This window comes from Dreissena polymorpha, chromosome 12 (assembly GCF_020536995.1).
Source record: "Dreissena polymorpha isolate Duluth1 chromosome 12, UMN_Dpol_1.0, whole genome shotgun sequence".
In the NCBI taxonomy this organism is placed as follows: domain Eukaryota; kingdom Metazoa; phylum Mollusca; class Bivalvia; order Myida; family Dreissenidae; genus Dreissena; species Dreissena polymorpha.
The window spans coordinates 5,790,844-5,812,540 of NC_068366.1; the positions used below are offsets into that span (position 1 = coordinate 5,790,844).

The 21,697-nt window shown below is 35.5% G+C and overlaps 1 protein-coding gene across 1 annotated transcript; it reads right to left on the reverse strand.

Moving 5' to 3' along the window:
- Window positions 1–6,040: 6,040 nt before the first annotated feature.
- Window positions 6,041–12,204, reverse strand: LOC127854165 (uncharacterized). The gene is made up of 6 exons (XM_052389160.1): window positions 12,035–12,204; window positions 9,770–9,850; window positions 8,780–8,908; window positions 8,412–8,462; window positions 6,739–6,898; window positions 6,041–6,547 (listed from the first exon to the last, which is right to left on the reverse strand). Exons 2-6 carry the CDS (start codon window positions 9,836–9,838, stop codon window positions 6,429–6,431), a joined length of 528 nt encoding a protein of 175 aa, XP_052245120.1. The 5' UTR covers window positions 9,839–9,850; window positions 12,035–12,204; the 3' UTR covers window positions 6,041–6,428.
- Between the last annotated feature and the right edge of the window lie 9,493 nt (window positions 12,205–21,697).

The window sequence follows — 21,697 nt, forward strand, 5'->3', positions numbered from 1 at the left end:
TAGCTCAGTTATTAAAGCGCTGGATTTCAAATCGGAGACTACAGTGTGAAACTAGCGCGAAGTTGGTTTTCAATCAAGTAAGACTTAGCCGGAAAAAATGTTGACAAAACAGAAATGTTTAATCCTGTCAAGTTCTTTCTTACATAGCATGCCATACATTTATTTGTTTCTTTCAGTCTAGAATGCACTTTAATAAAATGCATGGCTATGGGGTCCCTACCAGCAAAATGGTTGACTTTAATATTTATTTTTTAAGTTGAAGGTTTTACGTTAAATTACACGAGGATTTGAGTTAGTATATTGTACATACTTTCACCTTTAACGTCATGATTAAAAGCCTCTGATTGGTTTTAGTTGTTCTTAGACGTTTAATGTTTGAGTTTTTATTAGAAAATAATAGGTCATTATTCATTCATACTGCAATTGATTTTGATCTAACACCAAGCCAGACAACATTGAACAAGAAGACAGAGCGGTCTACATAATAATCAAAACAAGTTTTTTTCTTGAAACCAATTATGCCTAGTGGCCTCTTCCATCTATCTAAATTGGATCACTTTATTTCCAAAAATAGGAATGTCTAGTATATTTATTTCTATATTTAGAATATTTCTTACAGAAGATCTTTTAAGCAAACAGCGCAGACCCTGATGAGACGCCGCATCATGCGGCGTCTCATCTGGGTCTACACTGTTTGCCAAGGCCTTTTTTTCTAGACGCTATGCATAAATGGGTAAAGTGCTGTACTGAAAGTATATCACTGTATTTTGTTAATAGTAATTTAAGAACATATAAATTAATATGCTGTATATGACTACTGATTGACCATTTACATTATTCACATATCATTTACCTATAATTGCAATGCACATGTTTTGAAGTTATCTAGATTTTGGATATGCTATCTATGTATGGTTGACACATGGTCTTGGTTTTACATATAAATGATACAAAACATGTGTTCCTTTAAAAGTATTTTGACAAGCTTCACAAATCTTACAGTGTATCACGTTGTGTATTAATTTTAATATGGACTTTTTGAATAAATGAGTGTGTATTGCTTTGCACCTTACATTCAGTAAGAGAGGATGTTTTATACCAGACAGGCATTCAGTCTGATTGTTGTTTTGCACATGAAGGTCATTCAGTGATATTTTTTTCTTTTATACCTGACAGTAAGTCAGTGAGAGTATTGCTTTGTACCTGACAGTAAGTCAGTGAGGGTGTATTGCTTTGCACCTTACATTTTGTCAGTGAGAGTGTATTGCTTTTCACCTGACATTTACTCAGTGAGGGTGTATTGCTTTGCATTTGACAGTAAGTCAGTGAGAGTGTATTGCTGTGCACCTGACATTTACTCAGTGAGTGTGTATTGCTATGAACCTGCCATTCACTCAGTGAGGTTATTGCTTTGCACTTGACAGTAAGTCAGTGAGGGTGTATTATTTTGCACCTGATATTCACTCAGTGAGGATGTATTGCCATGAACCTGCCATTCACTCAGAAAGGGTGTATTGCTTCGCACGTGACAGTAGGTCAGTAAGGGTGTATTGATTTGCACCAGACAGTAAGTAAATGAGGATGTATTGCTTTAAACCTGACATTTACTCAGTGAGGGTGTATTGCTTTACACCTGACAGTATGTAAGCGAGGGTGTATTGCGTTGCACATGACATTTAGTCAGTGAGTGTGTATTACTTTGTACCTGACATTTACTCAGTGAGGATGTATTGCTATGAACCTGACATTCACTCAGTGAGGGTTTATTGCTTTACACCTGACATTTAGTCGGTGAGGGTGTATTGCTTTGCACCAGACAGTAAGTAAATAAAGATGTATTGCTTTAAACCTGATATTTAGTCAGTGAGGGTGTATTGCTTTGCACTTGTCAGTAAGTCAGTGAGGGTATATTGCTATGTACCTCACAGTCAGTCAGTGAGGGTGTATTGCTTGCACCTGACAGTAAGTCAGTGAGGGTGTATTGCTTTGCACCTGACATTTACTCAGTGAGGATGTATTGCTATGAACCTGACATTTACTCAATGACGATTTATTGCTTTGCTCCAGACATTTAGTCAGTGAGGGTGTATTGTATTGTACCTGACAGTCAGTCAGTGTGGGTGTATTGCTTGCACCTGACATTTAGTCAGTGAGGGTGTATTGCTATGTACCTGACAGTCAGTCAGTGAGGGTGTATTGCTTTGCACCTGACGTTTAGTCAGTGAGGGTATATTGATTTGTACCTGACAGTCAGTTTGTAAGGGTGTATTGCTTGCACCTGACAGTCAGTCAGTGAGGGTGTATTGCTTTGCACCTGACCTTTACTCAGTGAGGATACATTTCTATGAACCTGACATTCACTCAGTGAGGGTTTATTGCTTTTCACCTGACAGTAAGTAAATAAGGATGTATTGCTTTAAACCTGACATTTACTCAGTGATGGTGTATTCCTTTGCACTTGACAGTAAGTCAGTGAGGGTATATTGCTTTGTACCTAACAGTCAGTCAGTGAAGGTGTATTGCTTGCACCTGACAGTAAGTCAGTGAGGGTGTATTGCTTTACACCTGACAGTAAGTCAGTGAGGGTGTATTGCTTTGCACCTGACAGTAAGTCAGTGAGGGTGCATTGCTTTGCACCAGACAGTAAGTAAATAAGGATGTATTGCTTTAAACCTTACATTTACTCAGTGAGGTTGTATTGCTTTGCACTTGACAGTAAGTCAGTGAGGGTGTATTGCTTTGCACCTGACAGTAAGCCAGTGAGGCTGTATTGCTTTGCACCTGACATTCTGTCGGCTAGGGTGTATTGCTTTGCACCTGACAGCAAGTCAGTGAGGATGTATTTCTTTGCACCTGACATTTAGTCAGTGGTTTGCATCTGACAGTAAGTCAGTGGGGATTTATTTATTTGTACCTGACATTCAGTCAGTGGGGATGTATTGCTTTGCACCTGACATTTAGTCAGTGAGGTTGTATTGCTTTGCAATTGCCAGTAAGTCAGTGAGGGTATATTGCTTTGTACCAGACACCCAGTCAGTGGGGATGTATTGCTTTCTACCTGACAGTAAGTCAGTGAGGGTGTATTGCTTTGCATTTGCAGTAAGTAAGTGAGGGTATAAAGCTTTGTACCTAACAGTCAGTCAGTGGGGATGTATTGCTTTGCATCTGACATTTAGTCAGTGAGGGTATATTGATTTGTACCTGGTAGTCAGTCAGTGAAAATGTATTGCTTTGCACCTAAAATTTAGTCAGTGAGAGTGTATTGATTTTCACCTGACAGTCAGTCAGTGAGGATGTATCGATTAGCATCTGACAGTCACTCAGTGGGGTGTATTACTTTGCACCTTACATTTAGTCAGTGAGGGTGTATTTCATTGCACCTGACAGTAAGTCAGTGAGGGTGTTTTGCTTTGTACCTGACAGTCAATCAGTGCGGATATGTTGCTTTTCACCTGACAGAAAGTCAGTGAGGGTATATAACTTCGCACCAGACATTTAGTCGATGAGGCTGTATTGCTTTGCACCTGACAGTCAGTCTGTGAAGGTGTATTGCTTTGCACTTGAATGTAAGTCAGTGAGGGTTTATTGCTTTGTACCTGACATTCAGTCAGTGGGGATGTATATCTTTGCATATGACATTTAGTCAGTGAGGGTGTATTGATTTGCTCCTGGCAGTCAGTCAGTGGGGATGTATTGCTTTGCACCTGACATTTAGTCAATAAGGATTTATTAATTTTCACATGACATTCACTCAGTGAGGGTGTATTACTTTGCACCTGACAGTTAGTCAGTTAGGATGTATTGCTTTGTTCCTGACATTTAGTCGGTGAGGATGTATTGATTTGCACATAACAGTAAATCAATGAGGGTATAATACCATAAACCAAACATCCAGTCAGTGAGGGTGTATTGCTTTGAACCTGACAGTCAGTCAATGAGGGTGTATTGCTTTGCACCTGACAGTCAGTCAGTGAGAGTGTATTGCTTTGTACCTAAAATTCATTCAGTGAGGGTGCATTGGTTTGCAACTGGCAGTAAGTCAATGAGGGTGTATTACTTTACACCAGACATCCAGTCAATGCGGGTGTATTGCTTTGCACGTTTCAGCAAGTCAGTGAGGGTGTATTGCTTTGCACGTGTCAGCAAGTCAATGAGGGTGCTTTGCTTTGCACTTGAAAGTAAGTCAGTAAGGGTGTATTGCTTTGCACCTGACAGTAAGTCAGTGAAGGTGTATTGATTTGCACCTAACCTTAAGTCAGTGAGGGTGTATTGCTTTGCACCTGACAGTAAGTCAGTGAGGGTGAATTGCTTTGCACCTGACAGTAAGTCAGTGAGGATGTATTACTTTGCACCTGAAAGTCAGTCAGTGCAGATGTATTGATTTGCACCTGACAGTCAGTCGGTGATGGTGTATTTCTGTGCACCTGACAGTAAGTCAATTAGGTTATATTACTTTGCACCTGGCAGTAAGTCAGTCAGTGAGTTTTGCTCTGTACCTGACAGTCAGTCAGTGAGGGTGTATTGCTTTGCACTTGATAGTAAGTCAGTGAATGTATATTGATTTGTACCTGACAGTCAGTCAGTGGGGATGTTTTTCTATGCATATGACATTTAGTCAGTGAGGGTGTATTGGTTTGCACCTGGCAGTCAGTCAGTGAAGATGTATTGCTTTGCACCTGACATTGTGTCAATGAGGATGTATTGATTTTCACCTGACAGTCAGTCAGTGCGGATGTAATGATTTGCACCTGACATTTAGTCAGTGAGGGTGTATTGATTTTCATCTTACATTCAGTCAATGAGGATGTATCGATTAGCATCTGACAGTCAGTCAGTGCGGATGTATTGCTTTGCACCAAACATTTAGTCAGTGAGGGTGTATTGATTTTCACCTGACAGTCAGTCAGTGGGAGTGTATTGATTTTCACCTGACATTCAGTCAGTGAGGATGTATTGATTAGCATCTGACAGTCAGTCAATCAGTGCGGATGTATTGCTTTGCACCAGAAATGTAGTCAGTGAGGATGTATTGATTTGCACCTGACATTTAGTCAGTGAGGGTGTATTGATTTGCACCTGACAGTAAGTCAGTGAGGGTGTATTGCTTTGCACCTGACAATAAGTCATCGAGGGTGTATATCTTTGCACCTGACATTTAGTCATTTAGGATGTATTGCTTTGTTCCTGACATTTCAAAGGTCGCCTTGGCGTAGTGGCTATGGTGTCCGCCTAGCGATCGGGAAGTCACGGGTTCGATCCCCTTTGTTCTTTCGATCTCCATTGAAGAAACCAAGTACTGTTTCTAGTCCCAGGAAACGGCCTCGAGAGCTTTTTAAATAATCATTCGGCTTTGGATGAAATCGAGCTTACATAAACAGTTTTAAATTATTTGCCAATTAACCTTAATTTACTGTTGGCACCTGTAAAATCTTAATTGGATTCTACAATCACTGACTCATGTTTTGTGAGATCGGAACATAAGTTATTAGTGGTGTGGGCGTATGTCACATTATGAAAACGTTCAAGTTACAACTCTGAAATTATAGTCATACTAGTGATACAATTGTGGGTTTTGGAGTATGGTTAAGCAGTTTGTGCGAAGTCATGCGGATGGTAAATCCGCTTTTCATGCGCTATTCAAATCCTGAATACGCGAGGTATACGCTAGGTTTAGTGCGCTATTCATAGGCTAGACATAAACTAACTGTGATGTATACTATAAGGTATGCCAAACATTTGTAACATACGTGTTTTGGACATGTGCTTTGTAACATACGTGTTTGGACATATGCTTTGCAACATACGTGTTTGGATATGTGCTTTGACCCATACGTGTTTGATCAAGTGCTTCGTAACATACGTTTGTCATGTATCCTTATTATGCTTATCGACTTCAAATTAGGTAAGGCTGAGCGGAGGAAGGATATTGCGATTAAATTTCAATATTTTAGCTAGTGTATGTCATCACATACAACTGTTTCGATAAAACATTTGAATGTTTGAACAGTTGCATTTATACAAACAAGAGGTTAAGTCAAGGACAGTTCAAAGCAGTTTATTGCGAATTTATTGCCATAGGATTTTATATCGACAAACAGCTCATTCAGAACAAAAAAAGTGAAATAGTGTTTATATTTATATAATACAATTGTGGAATTTATGTGGTTTGTAGGAAACGAAGATAAAGCAAAGTCCTTATGAATCAAGTATTGTGTCCACGTCAAATAGTGAGTAGAAAATATCATTATAATGTCAGAAAACAATCAACAGAAATGTGAAAACCACGCTATAGTATAATTATTATAAATTATACGCACTACAGGCATAAATATAGAATTAAAACTATTTTAAATCGTTCAGAAATTGTGTTATTAAGCAAATAAATGGATTATATTTGTATCCTGGTATCAGTTGTCCGAGGTTGTGGATTAACAGTAGTAACTAACGTAGCAAGATTGCACGCTGCAAGAGTTGTACCACCAATCATACCGGCAAACCTGGTGATAGGAGTAATACGTGCACCAACCTCTTTTTCCAAAGCGTTTGTCTGAAAAATAAATTAGTAAGTATGATATACGTTTTGTTTTTCAAAATGCATTTTTAGAATCGTAGGCGTACTTTTGTTTTATTTAATAAAATCAAATTTTGCAAAAATCATTCGTCCATTTAGTATCATCGTCAACACTACTCATTACTGAGTCATTAGTGAGTTATTTGGATATACCGGACAGTATTCACCTCCATTGAGACCATCATTGGCGTCGCAATCCACTGGCTTCAAGGTCACGATCTCTCTGTCCTTGCAAAGGTCAGCAATACGCGCAGACATCGCCTCATTGTCCTCAAGCGTATCCTCATCGAATGGAACCTCATCGAAACACGAACTGTTGTCCCGAACCTTTTAACAAAGCAGGTTTCTATATATTGTATCCATTTCCAACAGATAGCTGCCACGTTACATTAACTCACACTTGCGTAAATGAATCTGAACTGACTGTTTATTATCTTAATTTAACAATAGCTTTGAACTTAAAGCGGTTAGTTTCAGATCGATACTGGATTAGTGGAATAGAATGCCATAATTTTTATACTGTACAATAATTTATATTCGTCGGCATGAACTTTCGTGTTTTTTGTGACTTTTTTATGGACACGTACATTCTTGGATTTCTGATTTTATAAAATAATGAGAAATTTGCTGCGTTGCTCATTTTCCGTTGTGCTTGTGTTAAACTCGTGGATCGGTCAAACCCGCGAAATCAAAAAAATAAAATGTAACACGAATAATGATTTTACAGTATTACTTAATATTCAGTTATTTTCTTGTTCAGAAGTTGTGCATTATTGAAAATGATGTGTATGCTATACTGACTGTAAGCATGCATATAAGTGTAGTACCCTCTGCATCGGAAACCCTCAACACCGGACATCCTCGAAACCATGACAGAAGTCTTGTTTAGAGGGGATTTAGGTTTAGAAAAGAGCTAGATTATCTGAATGTCCGATTAGTCTCTGTATAGTGAACAGTTGAAACAAACATGAGTACGAGTTACAGTATCTATGATTATTTCATCCTTGATAAACATATGTGTTGTCATATTAAATTAAAATTCTTGCTAACTAAAACAGCATGAACATTCACGATAATGTCCTGTCAAATCAAACAAATTTCATGTTTGCTTCAGTTGCAACATATAAATTACAACGTTTTAATGAATAATGTTTCTTACGAAATGTTCCAAAACTAGGATACTTGCATATTTTCAAAGTCCAAATCAAATGGACATCCGCTATTGTTTTTGACAACAATGATTTATTTTGTGCTCTGGAAGATAACAAATTTAAACAATTAACTCAATAACAAACACGTTACAGCGACACGTGTTCTCGAATATCTTATTCGCTTCATAAATATTTCAGATGTTTACTTTTAATATACTTCAAGAGTGTATATTAATTTGATTACACTTGAATTCGCAGTACGCCCACTTTTGACACTATGATAAAGGTACGAGCCTTAAAAACCTGATCGGTTTTAAGGTATTAATTATTGTTTGTTAATTAACAACAATAATGTAAAAATAGGGATACCGGTTATTTTCTTGCTATGCATATATTGTGAAATAAACCTGGACCGGAACAGTAGTCCGGTTTGGATAAAAGTTCAGTATTGGAAGGAGACGTTTAAGATGGTTTCCACCGTATTTGTCATGTTATAGATTTTAAATCTTTGTGTTTTCTTCATCTGAAAACTTACATGTCACATTTACATTGCTTGACATATTATATTACGATTACATTAATTTGTATGAATCTTTGGTTTGTAAATACTTGAAGTTTAATAATGCAATAACTTTATCACACTTTGTTTATTCATTTATCTAATAGTCGTACTTATTAAATAGTTTTACCTGGCTTAGGAGACATTTGGAGCCATCTGGAGTTAGCGTGATTTCATATCCCTTAAATAAAACGAAATAATATGTAATTACTAAGTTCATTGATTACTGTTAATTGAAATATACAAGAGCACGCATGCAAAACAAAATAGAATAAAACTCTGTTTGATATATATGCTTATTCAATATACAATAGACATACAGTCCATGAGAACACATGTTCAAAAACATAGTACATTTGTAACATATACAAATGCATGCAATGTGATCAGTATCAAATTTTATAAGTTGTTAAATAAAGTATAAATCATGGAAAGGTCTTGGACAATTTGATTTTAACAATAAGAACTTTTTAAAAATGTTAAGAAAAGTGATACAACCTCCTCAAAGACATCAATGGTTGCCAGATTTTCTCCATCCGCAGCTGTGACTATCAACACCTCTTCGCTCCCCAGTTGTATTTTATTGGTATTGAACTCCTCGCTTTCTGCGCGCTTATCGTTCTCAGCCTAAAGTACAATAGTTAGGAGCTGCACAACGAATGACTAACCTTCGATTCTTTCCATAGGACGTATTTATCGATTTCTGGTATATGTTCAACGTAAACGCATATAATGTTAGTATTGTTGCTTTAAGGGACCTGTTCACGTTGTGGTAAATTGACAAAATTGAAAAACTGTTTCAGATTTCAAATCGTCGTTGTAGTTTTGATATTTGCGAGGACACGTTAATACTGAACATTTACCAAGCTCTTAAATATCCATTAAATGCTTCTTTTGACGATTTAAAAACCTGAAAATTATAAAGCGTTGCAAACGGTAGACGATTGAATAAATTGGAGAGTTCTGTTGTTATCGTGATAATTTGTGACATAACGAGGAGTGCACCAAGGGTTAGTTTTCGAGCCCCGGTGTGGATTACTCTTTTTTTCATTTTTTTTTTAATTTTATTTTTATTTTATACATGATCTATTTAGTTTCGATGTTTACATTCAACAATAAAAAGCATTTAATAACAAACTTCAAAACATGCCAAAATGTGTGAACAAGTCCCATTAACAATAAAATTGTGATTGTGAACTCCAACGCCGATTACAAACACAACGCGTTTCCCATTTAAAATCCCCCCCAATACGCGATTTTTGGTGACGGTTCTATTTAGTTTACAACATGTTTACAACATGTAAATATGGAAATAATATTGTTAAAATGAAGTTCCAAAGGCACGATCAGAAATGATATATTATTTATTTTATTTCACATAAAAAATTACATGAATGCATTATTTTTTACCACGTAACAGTATTACACATGCAGCTAACGTTTTTCATGAAGTTAAGAGTACATTAAGAAGAATCTAAAGTAGCTTACCACATGTTTAGCTGAGCAGTGTCCGACACACACAAGCACAAATAACACCAATGCCTTCATTATTTGCATATGAATTGCTATCTGGAAATGGAAAGCAATGCTTTATACTAGCATGGTTGCATATACTATATAACGTGAATAAAGGAAACATAATTTATCGTGTTTTTACATTTAATGGAATTAAGTTATGATCGCTAAACAGATAAATACCCCATTGTCGCAATATATCTGTAAGGGACAGCAAACCACACTGAAACCTTCAAACGCAGACATAATGTCGTTATAATTGTACTTGTTATTTATCTTTTCTGAGGTTGTATGTCCAAACAATTGTTGAACATGTTACAAATGTATTGAATATAAATAATGTCAATATGCCTAACCTTCTCTTGCCAGGACATGATTCGTAGAATTTTTATTTAAAAAAAGAATCCTTTCAATATATTGCTCATTGAAATTGAAATATATATATTTGTATGTGTAAAAAAAATCCCGGAGTGTTCCAGGACTTAAGAGAAGTTTACTTGTATCATGGAAAATCCAAAAACAGACGACGCACCAAAACAATGAATTCCAAAATTGGTCAGTTGTTAGAATATTTGTACAATTAACCCAATTCAATATAATTAATTGTTACAAAAATATGTTCTAATAAATATACAATTACAATACACTGGTGCCATGCCTATTTATTTATCTCCTTTTTTTATAGTTTTTAGTGGATTTGTACAATATCGATGTTATTGTTTATTAACCTAAAAGCTAGATAAAAGCATAGTAAAAGTATGTGTTTGTATGTCTCTCTGAAAATATGAACTGATATTTGTGCTACTACGGTATGGGCCTGACTAGCCTCTACCTGCACATACCTATGGACGAGGTAAATTAAGACTCTGTTTACAAAAAACAAAAAAATAAATAAGTCTTAGGATGCATACATCACTATCATACATAACTGAAATATTCTATTATATAGCATTATAGTTGATTATAATTTCTTTTCATTATAATTATTTCTTTTGATTACATGGTCATTTTTTAAGCCACAAACAATGTCTCGAAGCAAAAGAAAAATTCAATAGTTTAATTAGATGTAACAAAAACATGAAAAAACAGCACTATTCCTGACTAGTATTTTACATTTTTATGAAATAAATGTACTTGGAGTATTTTTATTTGTATTTCATGCTTACAGTTTGGAGCCCGGTTAAATGAAAATGTAAATCATTCAAAGACATCACGTTTATATGTAGAAATCCTGATATTAAGGGAATATAACATTTCAATTCTACTGTGCCGTCCAATAAAATTGAATAATATAATTGATAAGAACATTATTAGACCACTATATGACAAAAGATAAATATCAACTAAATAATTTGACTTGCTCGTTTTCAGGAATCTCTCGTGTGAATTTAAGTTTGTACATTTTTTAATACTTAAAATTATTGAATAAATTACATATTGTAAAATTTAACTTCTGATAAAAACAATTCTGAGTAAGAAATCTTCTAATGAATTGTCTATCTTATGAAGGTAACAATAACAAATGTTAATGAAATTAATGAAGCTGTGTGAAAATCCTCATACTAATTAATAAACAAAGCCGCGCCATTCACGGGGCTTTATTCTAGACCACAACATTAACTTCGTTTATACTCCCCTTATATGACATTATTTGACACAGTAAACAATATAGCGGGTGGCTCGGACAGCGAATGTTTCGATAAACTGCACAACATGTTCAGGCTTATAACTAGAACATAGCACACCATTTTATCAATGTAATAATAAATATTCCTATGGTAGAGCGTTTTTGTGTAAAATTTCCTTCCCCAACATTTGCCTTTTTTCTACTTCAAATGGGCGCCTGAATTACAAAGCCATTAGTTCCTATCCAAAACGTTACTATCAACTTATGAATAAGACGAGATTTTTGCGAGAAAATGAGTATTAAAAAACACCACACAAAAGTCAACTTTTCAACGAAATAAACAAACTTTGCCAATGTTTCCCATGCTTTTATGACAATTACCTACCCATACAATCGACATTTGAGCCCATGTTTTACTAAACGCGGAAAAATTCGTTTCTTAGTATAATCTCTTACACAGTTTCAACAATGTGTTTACATTAGAAAATGAAGAATGGCGGCTATCGCTAACATCACTACCTGAACCAGTAATTAAATGTTCCCTGAAATAGATATTTTTAATTAAAATAAACTTTAATAACAAAATTGTGATATTAGAACAACTCACTTACTTGAACAATTTCTGATGACGAGTATTAGCTGGTTACGCACTGTTTATTTCTCCTAGTATACGTTAATTCACTGTTTTCAATCGAGTATTTGTCAGCACAGACCTATCCACATGGTAATTGTCCATGCAATTTATACCTAGTGTCACGGTTCATAATTCAAGTTATTTATATTAAGTCCATGTATGGCTATATAATTTCTTTGCTGAATAAAGCATACCTTGACACATCCAAATATGGTAGCGCCATATATAGCCATACAATTGATAATTAAATCATACAAAGAAAAGTGAAATGAGACATATCCATTATGTTAGCGCCATATATAATAATACAAAACTAATTGCTTTCCTAAATATAGAATTCATAGAAAAGTTTAATGCGACATATCCAAATATGGTAACGCAATATTATAGTTTTGCACACGGCCACTGCGCGAACTCAAGTATATCGAAATACGTATTTTAGCGCCATACATGATAATACACAACAAATTGCTTTGCTAAATATAGAATTCATAGAAACGTTGAATGCGACATATCCAAATATGGTAGCGCAATATTATGTTTGCACACGGCCACTGCGCAAATTCAAGTACAACGAAATACATACAGTTTCGGTGATTCATTGCTACATTAATGACGCAGCACCACGGAAATCGATTTCCCAAAAGGTGTGAAAATTACATATGAAATAATTAGTTATAACACTCGTTATTAGGCTACTAACACCAATGCAATCATCACCAACATAAGCAGAGACTACTTGCACCACAACGTATGTGCGTCATCGCCGGACCGACTGCAGTATGGCGACCCCTGTAACTATCGCTTTCTCCACCCACCCCCCGTAACCACTTTCCTCAGCAAAACCACCGCCACTACCATAAACAACATTTTAAGAGTTGCTTGCTTAGACATTTTGTATCTCGACATGTTCAATATTAATTATAATGGAAAAAGGCTCCATTAGGATTCCCTATCAGCAAAATTAAGACATAAACACATGTAAGAATAAGGTAAAATATGAAATTGTTGAGGTTATGTAAGTTAGAAGAAATTGCTCTGTACTGAAATACCATTAACAACCATCAACATCAATTGTTGATAACAGAAGTAAAAGCATAGGTGTGTATGTATGTTATTTTGTGAAAAATACGTATAATCCATTAGCATTAAAATGAATGTTGATTGTTAATGCCAATCCCTTTTACCCAGGTCAGACTACGTGTAATTGACTCTGATGGACGGCAAGCCCACTCCCTTCTCCTCTTTTTCGCCAGACCCCTTCTCTCGACTGAATGTAAATATTAAAAACACTTTATTTACGAATGGCGAATGCCAATACTTATCAACGTTCCTAATTGTACCGAAATGTCGAGGTGATTTTAAGATAGAAAGCTAAGTGTCATGAAGTGTACGATAATTACAATGTTCATTAAGGCGTTTAACTAAAATATGACAACAACCATGACGGTTTTAAACAGTTTCAAACATTTATTATGTCATTCCTGCATTAAACAGTTCATTGAGAGCGTCATAATACATAAGTGCATGATCATTGAGTTATATGAAGATGTTTAAGATCAATATTGCATGAATTTTTAAAACTTTGATTGGTTGTGTGTTTGCAAATATTGATAATATAAGTGCTTTGTTGCAAATTGTATTGGTTGGTCTTGTTATGAATTTAATGCAAACATAAACATGAACTTGTTCACAGGCTATCAATGAATTAAAATCATTGTATTAAAGTAATTTTAAATTAAAACTGGACAAATAACACTGCGTTATGGAATCATGACAGTGGTTGAATATATGTTGATTCATGTCTTTAAACGGATACACTAATTTGGGCAAACGGATAAAATATTTCTTACTAAGTAACAATAAATCGTTTACCGCATTTCTTAAAAGGGAAGAGGAAAAGTATCGAGTATTATTTTTCATCGATCGCATACGTAGCGAAATAAGTAAAAATCTAGCACTTACCATAGTATATAAACAACTTGGCATGAAGCCAAATTTGAATTCATAATGTATCGCAGTAGCTGTCTAAGCGGTCAAAGAACAATAGACCAGATATATTAACTATTGATTAGTTAATTGTACAGTCATGATATTAATAATAATTTAAATCCTAGATGATATTTATTAAATATATGATGCCACCTCACTGGTACTGATACCTTCACTTGTAATTAAGAATACTGTTTCGTTACCGACACTGTCTCTTGTGGATTTCACTACATTGGTGTTCACACTGTCTCTTGAAGATGCAAATATAATATTATTGATACTGACCCTTTAGGATTAACTTCAATGGCACTCACGCTGTGGTTTGAGGATAACTCTAAATGTATTACGGGCGTTGCATTTGTAAAGCGTGACTTGAGTAACTGGATATAAATGCCGCGGACATAACAATGACATGACAGTTTTAAATGTGATAATGTAATGAGAGAAGGGTTTACGTGCTGACATAATATAGCCTTTAAAGGATAAACACATTACAGGTAAAGGTCATTGTTAACGGGCCCTTTCCGGAAAAACACAGCTTTAGGATGTACTTAACATTGACATTTTTTTAAACAAAAGGTGTGGATCTCACTAGTGGGACATCTGAAGCAATGTGTAAAATATACTGCATCTGTATACCATTCTGACTTAAACAAAACGGAGCATGAACACAACTGAACTATGTTATATCCACTTTGTGATGGAAGCAAATTCACATTGTATCGGGTCTTTCCAATAATGTTTATTGACGTCCTGGCAGGTGTTACTTAGGGATAGCTCAGGCGACATTTAGGAATGCACTGGAATGTTGATTTCTTAAAGCAACACACCTTGAAATGAAGTACATGTCAATCAAAACATATAGATGCATTTTGAAAGTGTGCAAAATTTTCATTAAATCTACAGCCTAGTTAGCAAGTAATTTATTTTTTTACAACCGGGAATTACCGCTTTCAAAACCGCTTTCAAAACCGAAAGTACGATTTCTATACGTGTACCTCAATTTCGACAAACGCGATTATTTTTAAGTTTTAAAGCGCAAAAAAGATTTCTACCTTGTAACCACCAGAGATATTTTAATTGGAATAGATAAAAATTAAATCTGTAGCCTAGTTAGCAAGTAATTTATTATTCTTTTAAAACCGAAAGAAGGATTTGTAGACGTATACGTCCATTTCGACAAACGCGATTATTTTTAAGTTTTAAAGCGCAAAAAAAGATGGATTTCTACCTTGTAATCCCCAGATATATTCTAATTGGCATAGATACAATATGTTTCTTATTTATACTTAAATTAACTATGCAGAATAAGATTGTGTGGCTTTAACAAATTGGCTAGGCATCGATAATAAAATATAATGTGCACACCACGTCGTAATAGTAAATCGTACGAAAAGAATAACAGCAATAAAAATGAAAATGTATTTTTTGTGGTATAATCGTGATCTAATTTCCCGGTTAAGTAAGACAAGTTTTAAGCAGGCGGTTACTTTGATCAAGTTTCCGACCCGTAATTGCTGACCATCAGTTTTATCAGTTTATATGCGGCAAATGGTATTATCGATCACAATACCACTTACTACCCCTTTATTTAGGTTTGCAGCACAACGAATTTTCAAGATACATCAACTATTGTTATTAGCTCCCATGTGAGATGATTATCAACATGTATTAAGCGATTCGGCATCACGAAGGTAAAATATGACTATATTGATAATACGCCAACGTAAAATGACACTCTACACCTGCGGGTTGTACATAAAGCAGTAAGATTATGTATGGAGAGTTGAGAGTAAATACAACATTAAAGCGTACCCATTGTATCATGTTCATACTATTTTGCCGACTATCAACATCTCTTTCCAGATTCACAGAACGAAATAGGCACGGATTTTAAATTGTAGGCAGCGAAAAACGAAAACAAATTTACTACAACGTAAGATATAAACTCAATTCACCTCTAGATTAAATATTTCTTTGTATTGACGTTTTTAACATAACTTAACATATAAATTCAGAGAGTCTGTGTAATTTACATGTCATCAATATGATGTGGTTTAATGCGATTTATTTTGATGCGTGTGTAGTCGCTATACACAATACTGCATAAAAATGTATATGTCTTTACCTGGACAAGCTATGACATTAACAAATACATCAGTGCAAAACTACTCCTAGAGCAAGTAAACTGATAACAATAACAATATTTCTATTTAATCAGTTGTATGACCGCAAAAAAAAACATATGTCAGTGTTTGAATTGAGCGAACAAATCACGGATGTCTGTCATGAAATAGTTGTGTCCGGGGTAATGTAGCGTCCGCGGGCAACTCATTTGTAGTTGTGAAATTGTTATGCATAACATGTACATGAAGTACCGTTAAACGCATGCCCATCGTCGATCGATAGAGTAGTAAGATTTTCATTGCACCTGGCTGTTTTTCAATTCATGGGCCCGAATCCCGTCGGAGGCGTAAATTGAGAAAAATTTGTTTTGACGTGATATCAATATAACATTGATAACATAAACAAGTCTGCTTGCAATTAGGGATTTTTCGTTGGTTTAATGCATGTCGATTCATAAGAATAATGATCTCGATATGCCAGTAAGTTTAAACCTATTTATTTTAAGTCGATTGCATCGAAAGCCGTAGGCTAATACAAACGGTCTCAAGTCCGTTTCCTGGGACTAGAACCAGTACTTGGTGTCTTTGGGGGAGATGAAAGGAACGCTCCATGTGGGGTTCGAACCCATGATCTCCAGATCGCTGGGCGGACACCACTACGCCACGGCGAACTTAAAGCGAAAACCAGTTAAAGCTAGTATATATAAGTTACACACCGCAAGTGTATTAACACGCTTTTCTTAACATTTCCCCTAAGATGTTATTTAAAAAAGCAGATTATCCGTATTGTCAGCTAAATTTTAACGTTACCTGATAAGATGGTTTGTATGAGGAAGACTTCCTTGTAAATTTAATGCAAATATAAAACAGTATACCAGTATAAAAGGGATTATTATGCACGTTTCGGTAAATTAAAACCATTGAAAAAAATGTTTCAGATTGGCATAGTTTCATTGTAGTGATGAAATTTACGAAATACAGTAATACTGAACATTTACCATGCTCTAAATATCCATTATAAGCATCTTTTTACGATTTGAAAACCTAAAAGTTATAAAGCGTTGCAACGCGAAACGATTGAATAATTTGAAGAGTTCTGTTGATATTATTATATTTTGTGACATTACGGGGATTGCTCCAAGGGTCAGTGGTTTGAGCCGTGTTAAGGAATACTTTCGCCTTTCTTTTTTTTCTTGGTTTTGTTTTATAAGAGCTATTTAGTTCCAATGTTTACATAAATCCATTTAAACCATTTAATGAAAAACTTCAATACATGCCACAATCTGTAAATAGGTCCCTTTAAAGAATGTAAAGGTTCACGTTGACATTAAAGTAAGTCAAGCGTTTTCCTACAACCTCAAGTATAATTCGTCATCTTTAACGCATCCAAACGCAATCGGTAATTCAATACAATAATTATTTGCACTTATATGTTAAGCATGGATACAATTACATGTTCGGTATTGCACAAACCTTTGGTTGCGTGCATTTAAACTACAACAAGCTCGTTGTTATTTACTTAATACATCTATTTGTTTTTTAAGGATTCTTGAATCAAACAGAACGTCTAAGTACTATATTAATATATAGGTAAAAAAATACCATTAATATTTGTATGTTTGCTAAACATATATTGTTTCTGTTCTGTACACAATATTTATACTGGTCATATTATAATAAAAACAACATAAGATACTTATAATAGTATTACAGTTAATGCATGTTAACCTATCATTTTCGAGTAATCATATGTTCTATAAAAGTGAATGACGGGATGTTGGGAAAACAAATTAAAGGCAAATGGATCATGTTAATCATACACATATAAACCATAATAAATCAGCTAGTGTAAAACCTCGTGTCCAGTGAACTGTGTGAAACCAAACCGTATCAACTCAACAATAATTTCATACGAAAACACAGTGCACACGTTTACAAGTGCATGCATCAAGGGCGCACGATTTTATTAAAATAGTTCTCTTGTCCATTGACGTTTGTGCCATATAAACATATTGTCGATTGTTAGGTGCATGTTCTTAATTTCAAAATATTATTTTTGGGACATCTCCACCGTCTTCGTTTCTACATCCACGTGGTATACTTCAATGCAACTTGACATAATTGTTTGCGCTATATGTTGTATTCGTAAACAAGTGCTGCTTAAGGAGGTTAATGTCATAATCATGTAAATGGCGGTGATTTTGATAAACAGTGTTGGTTGGTGGTGTTGCTGATTTGTCTGGTTAGTGGTGTCGTTAGTGGTGCAAATGATTTGAGCGAGAGTGGGGCCAATTTATGCCTTCCTGCAGTTTATGTCTGCGGTAGTGGTGCTGATGAGACTGGTTGTGCTAATGTCGGATATGGTGACACCGACATCGGTGGTGCGGTTGCTGATGATAATCGTAGTGATGCTGTTGTCGATGGTGGTGTTGCTGATGATGGAAATGCAGCTGATTTCAGTGGTATTGATGAGGCAGTCAGTGGTTGTTATGCTGATGCCGATGGCGTTGACGCTTGAGTCTTTAGTGAAACTGCTAGAGTAAGTGCTTCTGTTGCCGGTGGTGATTATGATTGTGTTCATGATGATATCAGTGTATGTGATGGTGATAGCGGTGTTGGGGATCATGAAGCCGTTGGAAGGAATGCTGATTTCGATGTTGATGGTAATTATGCCGGTTGAGATGCTTATATAGTTGGTGGTAATGTTGATGTAATTAGTATTATAGATGATATCAGTTGTGGTGATGCTAGTGCTGTTGTTAGCGATACTGATGTTAACGGTGGTGATGCTGATGTCGTGTTTGTGATGCTAATGCCGCTGATGATGCTGAAGGTTGTCGTAGTGATGATTAGGCAAGTTGTGGCGATGCTACTGATTGTTGTTGATTTTGCTGATATTTGTAAGAATGTCGATATGAATTGAAAGGAAGCTGCTAATGTCGGTGTTGTTGATGGCTGTGCTAATTTTGATTCATGAGGTGCAGATGATGGCGATGTCGTTGTCTATGATGAAAGAGATGCTGCGTGTCATAATGTTTGAGATGCGTGTGTCGCTGCTATGCTGGTGTTGCTTGCATAATGCTAATAAGAGTTATGGTGCTTTAGTGACACCATGATGGTGATGTTGATGTAGGCGGCGAAGGTGATGCTTATGGGCAAGTTGGAGCTGTTGCTGATTTACTTTAACAGAGGATCTTCCTTTGTATAACATTGAAACTGAATTTACGGATACTTAATATTTAAGTAAATTTTCGTTCACGACATTATAATTTATGATGTGCGATCGCGTGTCCATTATCATATTATTAGGTTATGTATGCAAAATACATGAACTATGACACCATTGAAGGTGACACTTCCTATTATAACTATCACATTACTTCGCAAATGTGTTTACATCCATGTGTGTACGACTGCCGTAACCGAGTTTGCGATAAAAAGATACCCTGAACTATAAATCGTCAAAAATAGAAACACACACTTTACCGTGAATTCAATTGGAAACAAGTAACTAAAAAACTGCATTCACGTTTCATGAAAAACATGCTGAATTAGTGTAACGGTTTCAGAACACTATTTACCTGACGCTATTAAAGGATTCGTACGTGAAGCTCACCGATATGTTTTCTTTTTGTTTTTCCAAGGAAATATATGTATTGCATTGAAGTTGTTTTCGCAAATACTTTACTAAATGTGTGGTGTTTTACTATTCTTTACAATATATTGTGTTATGTTATGATAAGCGTTCTTTTATATACCATTACTTCAATCATCACCATACTAATTTTCAGTATTTCCAAGAGTTTCACATCGAGTATTAATAAGACCAACTATATTGTAACAAATACTTTTATTTACAACATCACACACATCTTCACCATTATTTACACAATTAACACGTACACAACTTTCATCATTACACAACTAACATGTTTCATCATTACCACGACTTTCACGCCCCACCATCACAATTATTATCACATCCATCACAAAGACAATCAAAGTCATAAACACCAATAATATCGAATCCATCACCACGACGATCAACTACATCAACACCAGTAATATCTCATACATCACCACGACAATCAACTACATCATCACCATTTATATCCCATCCATCACCCCGACTTTCAACTGCATCATCACCATTAATACCACATCCATCACCTCTACAATGAACTACATCATCATCATTAATATCACATCCGTCACCACGACAAACAACTACATCATCACCATTAATATCACATCCATCACCACGATAAACAACTACAGTATCACCATATCACATATCACATCCATCACCACGACTATCAACGTCATCATCACCATTAATATCGCATACATAACCACGACATTCAACTACATCATCACCATTAATATCCCATCCATCACCACGACTATCAACTACATCATCATCATTAATATCACATACATAACCACGATAATCAACTACATTATAACCTTTAGTATCACATTCATATCCACGACAATCACCTACATCATCATCGTTAATATCACGTCCAATACAACGACAATCAACTACAATATTACCATAAATATCACACCCATCACCATGACAATCAACTACATCATCACCATTAATATCACAACCCTTCACCATGAAAATCGACTAAATCACCACCATTAATATCACATCCATCACCACGACAAACAACAACATCATCACCATTAATATCACATCCCTTTACCACGGCAATCAACTACAACATCACCATTATTATCACATCCATCACAACGACACTAAACTACACCATCACCCTCAATATCACATCCATCACCACGACAATCAACTACATCATCACCATTAATATTACATCCATCACCACGACAATCAACTTCATCATTACCATTAATATCAAATTCATCACCACGACAATCAACTACAGCTTCGCCATTAATATCACATCAATCACTACGACTATCAACTACATTATTACCAATAATATCAGCGCCATCACCACGACAATCAACTTCATCATCACCAATACTATCATATCAATCACCACGACAATCAACTACATCATCACAATTAATATCACATTTATCATCACAACAATCAACTACATCATCGCCATTAATATCAAATCCATCACCACGACAAACAACTACAATATCACCATTAATACAGTGGGGTTAAGGGTTTTGTTCAAAGGTTAATCTCGTAAGAATTCCAAAAAAATAACCCTCATTAAACCGATTTTTAGAGATTAATCCGTTTTAACTTCGTTTCATCCGAATTCATCTGTATTTAACCTTTTTCCGGCGGTTGTTAGAGATGAATTGCGATTAATAAATCCCTTTTAGAGGTGAATTCATCGCAAGGGGTGAATTCATCCCTACAAGAGGTGAATTCACCGCAATTTAGCGCAAGCGGTGAATTAACCCCTTCAAGGGTTAATTAAACTCTACTCATGCGCAGTCGATTTCAGCGGTGAATTGGGATAAAAAGGCGGCGTAAAATCAGTGACGTAAACAAGTAGGCGGGACGTAAAAAC

Excerpts from the sequence above, each read along its gene's own strand:
- LOC127854165 (XM_052389160.1), bottom strand. The coding sequence starts at position 9,838 with ATGCAAATAATGAAGGCATTGGTGTTATTTGTGCTTGTGTGTGTCGGA. Across the intron at positions 8,463-8,779 it reads CCATTGATGTCTTTGAGGAG|GGATATGAAATCACGCTAAC; the intron begins GTTGTATCACTT and ends GTTTTATTTAAG. Across the intron at positions 6,899-8,411 it reads CCAAATGTCTCCTAAGCCAG|GTTCGGGACAACAGTTCGTG; the intron begins GTAAAACTATTT and ends CTTTGTTAAAAG.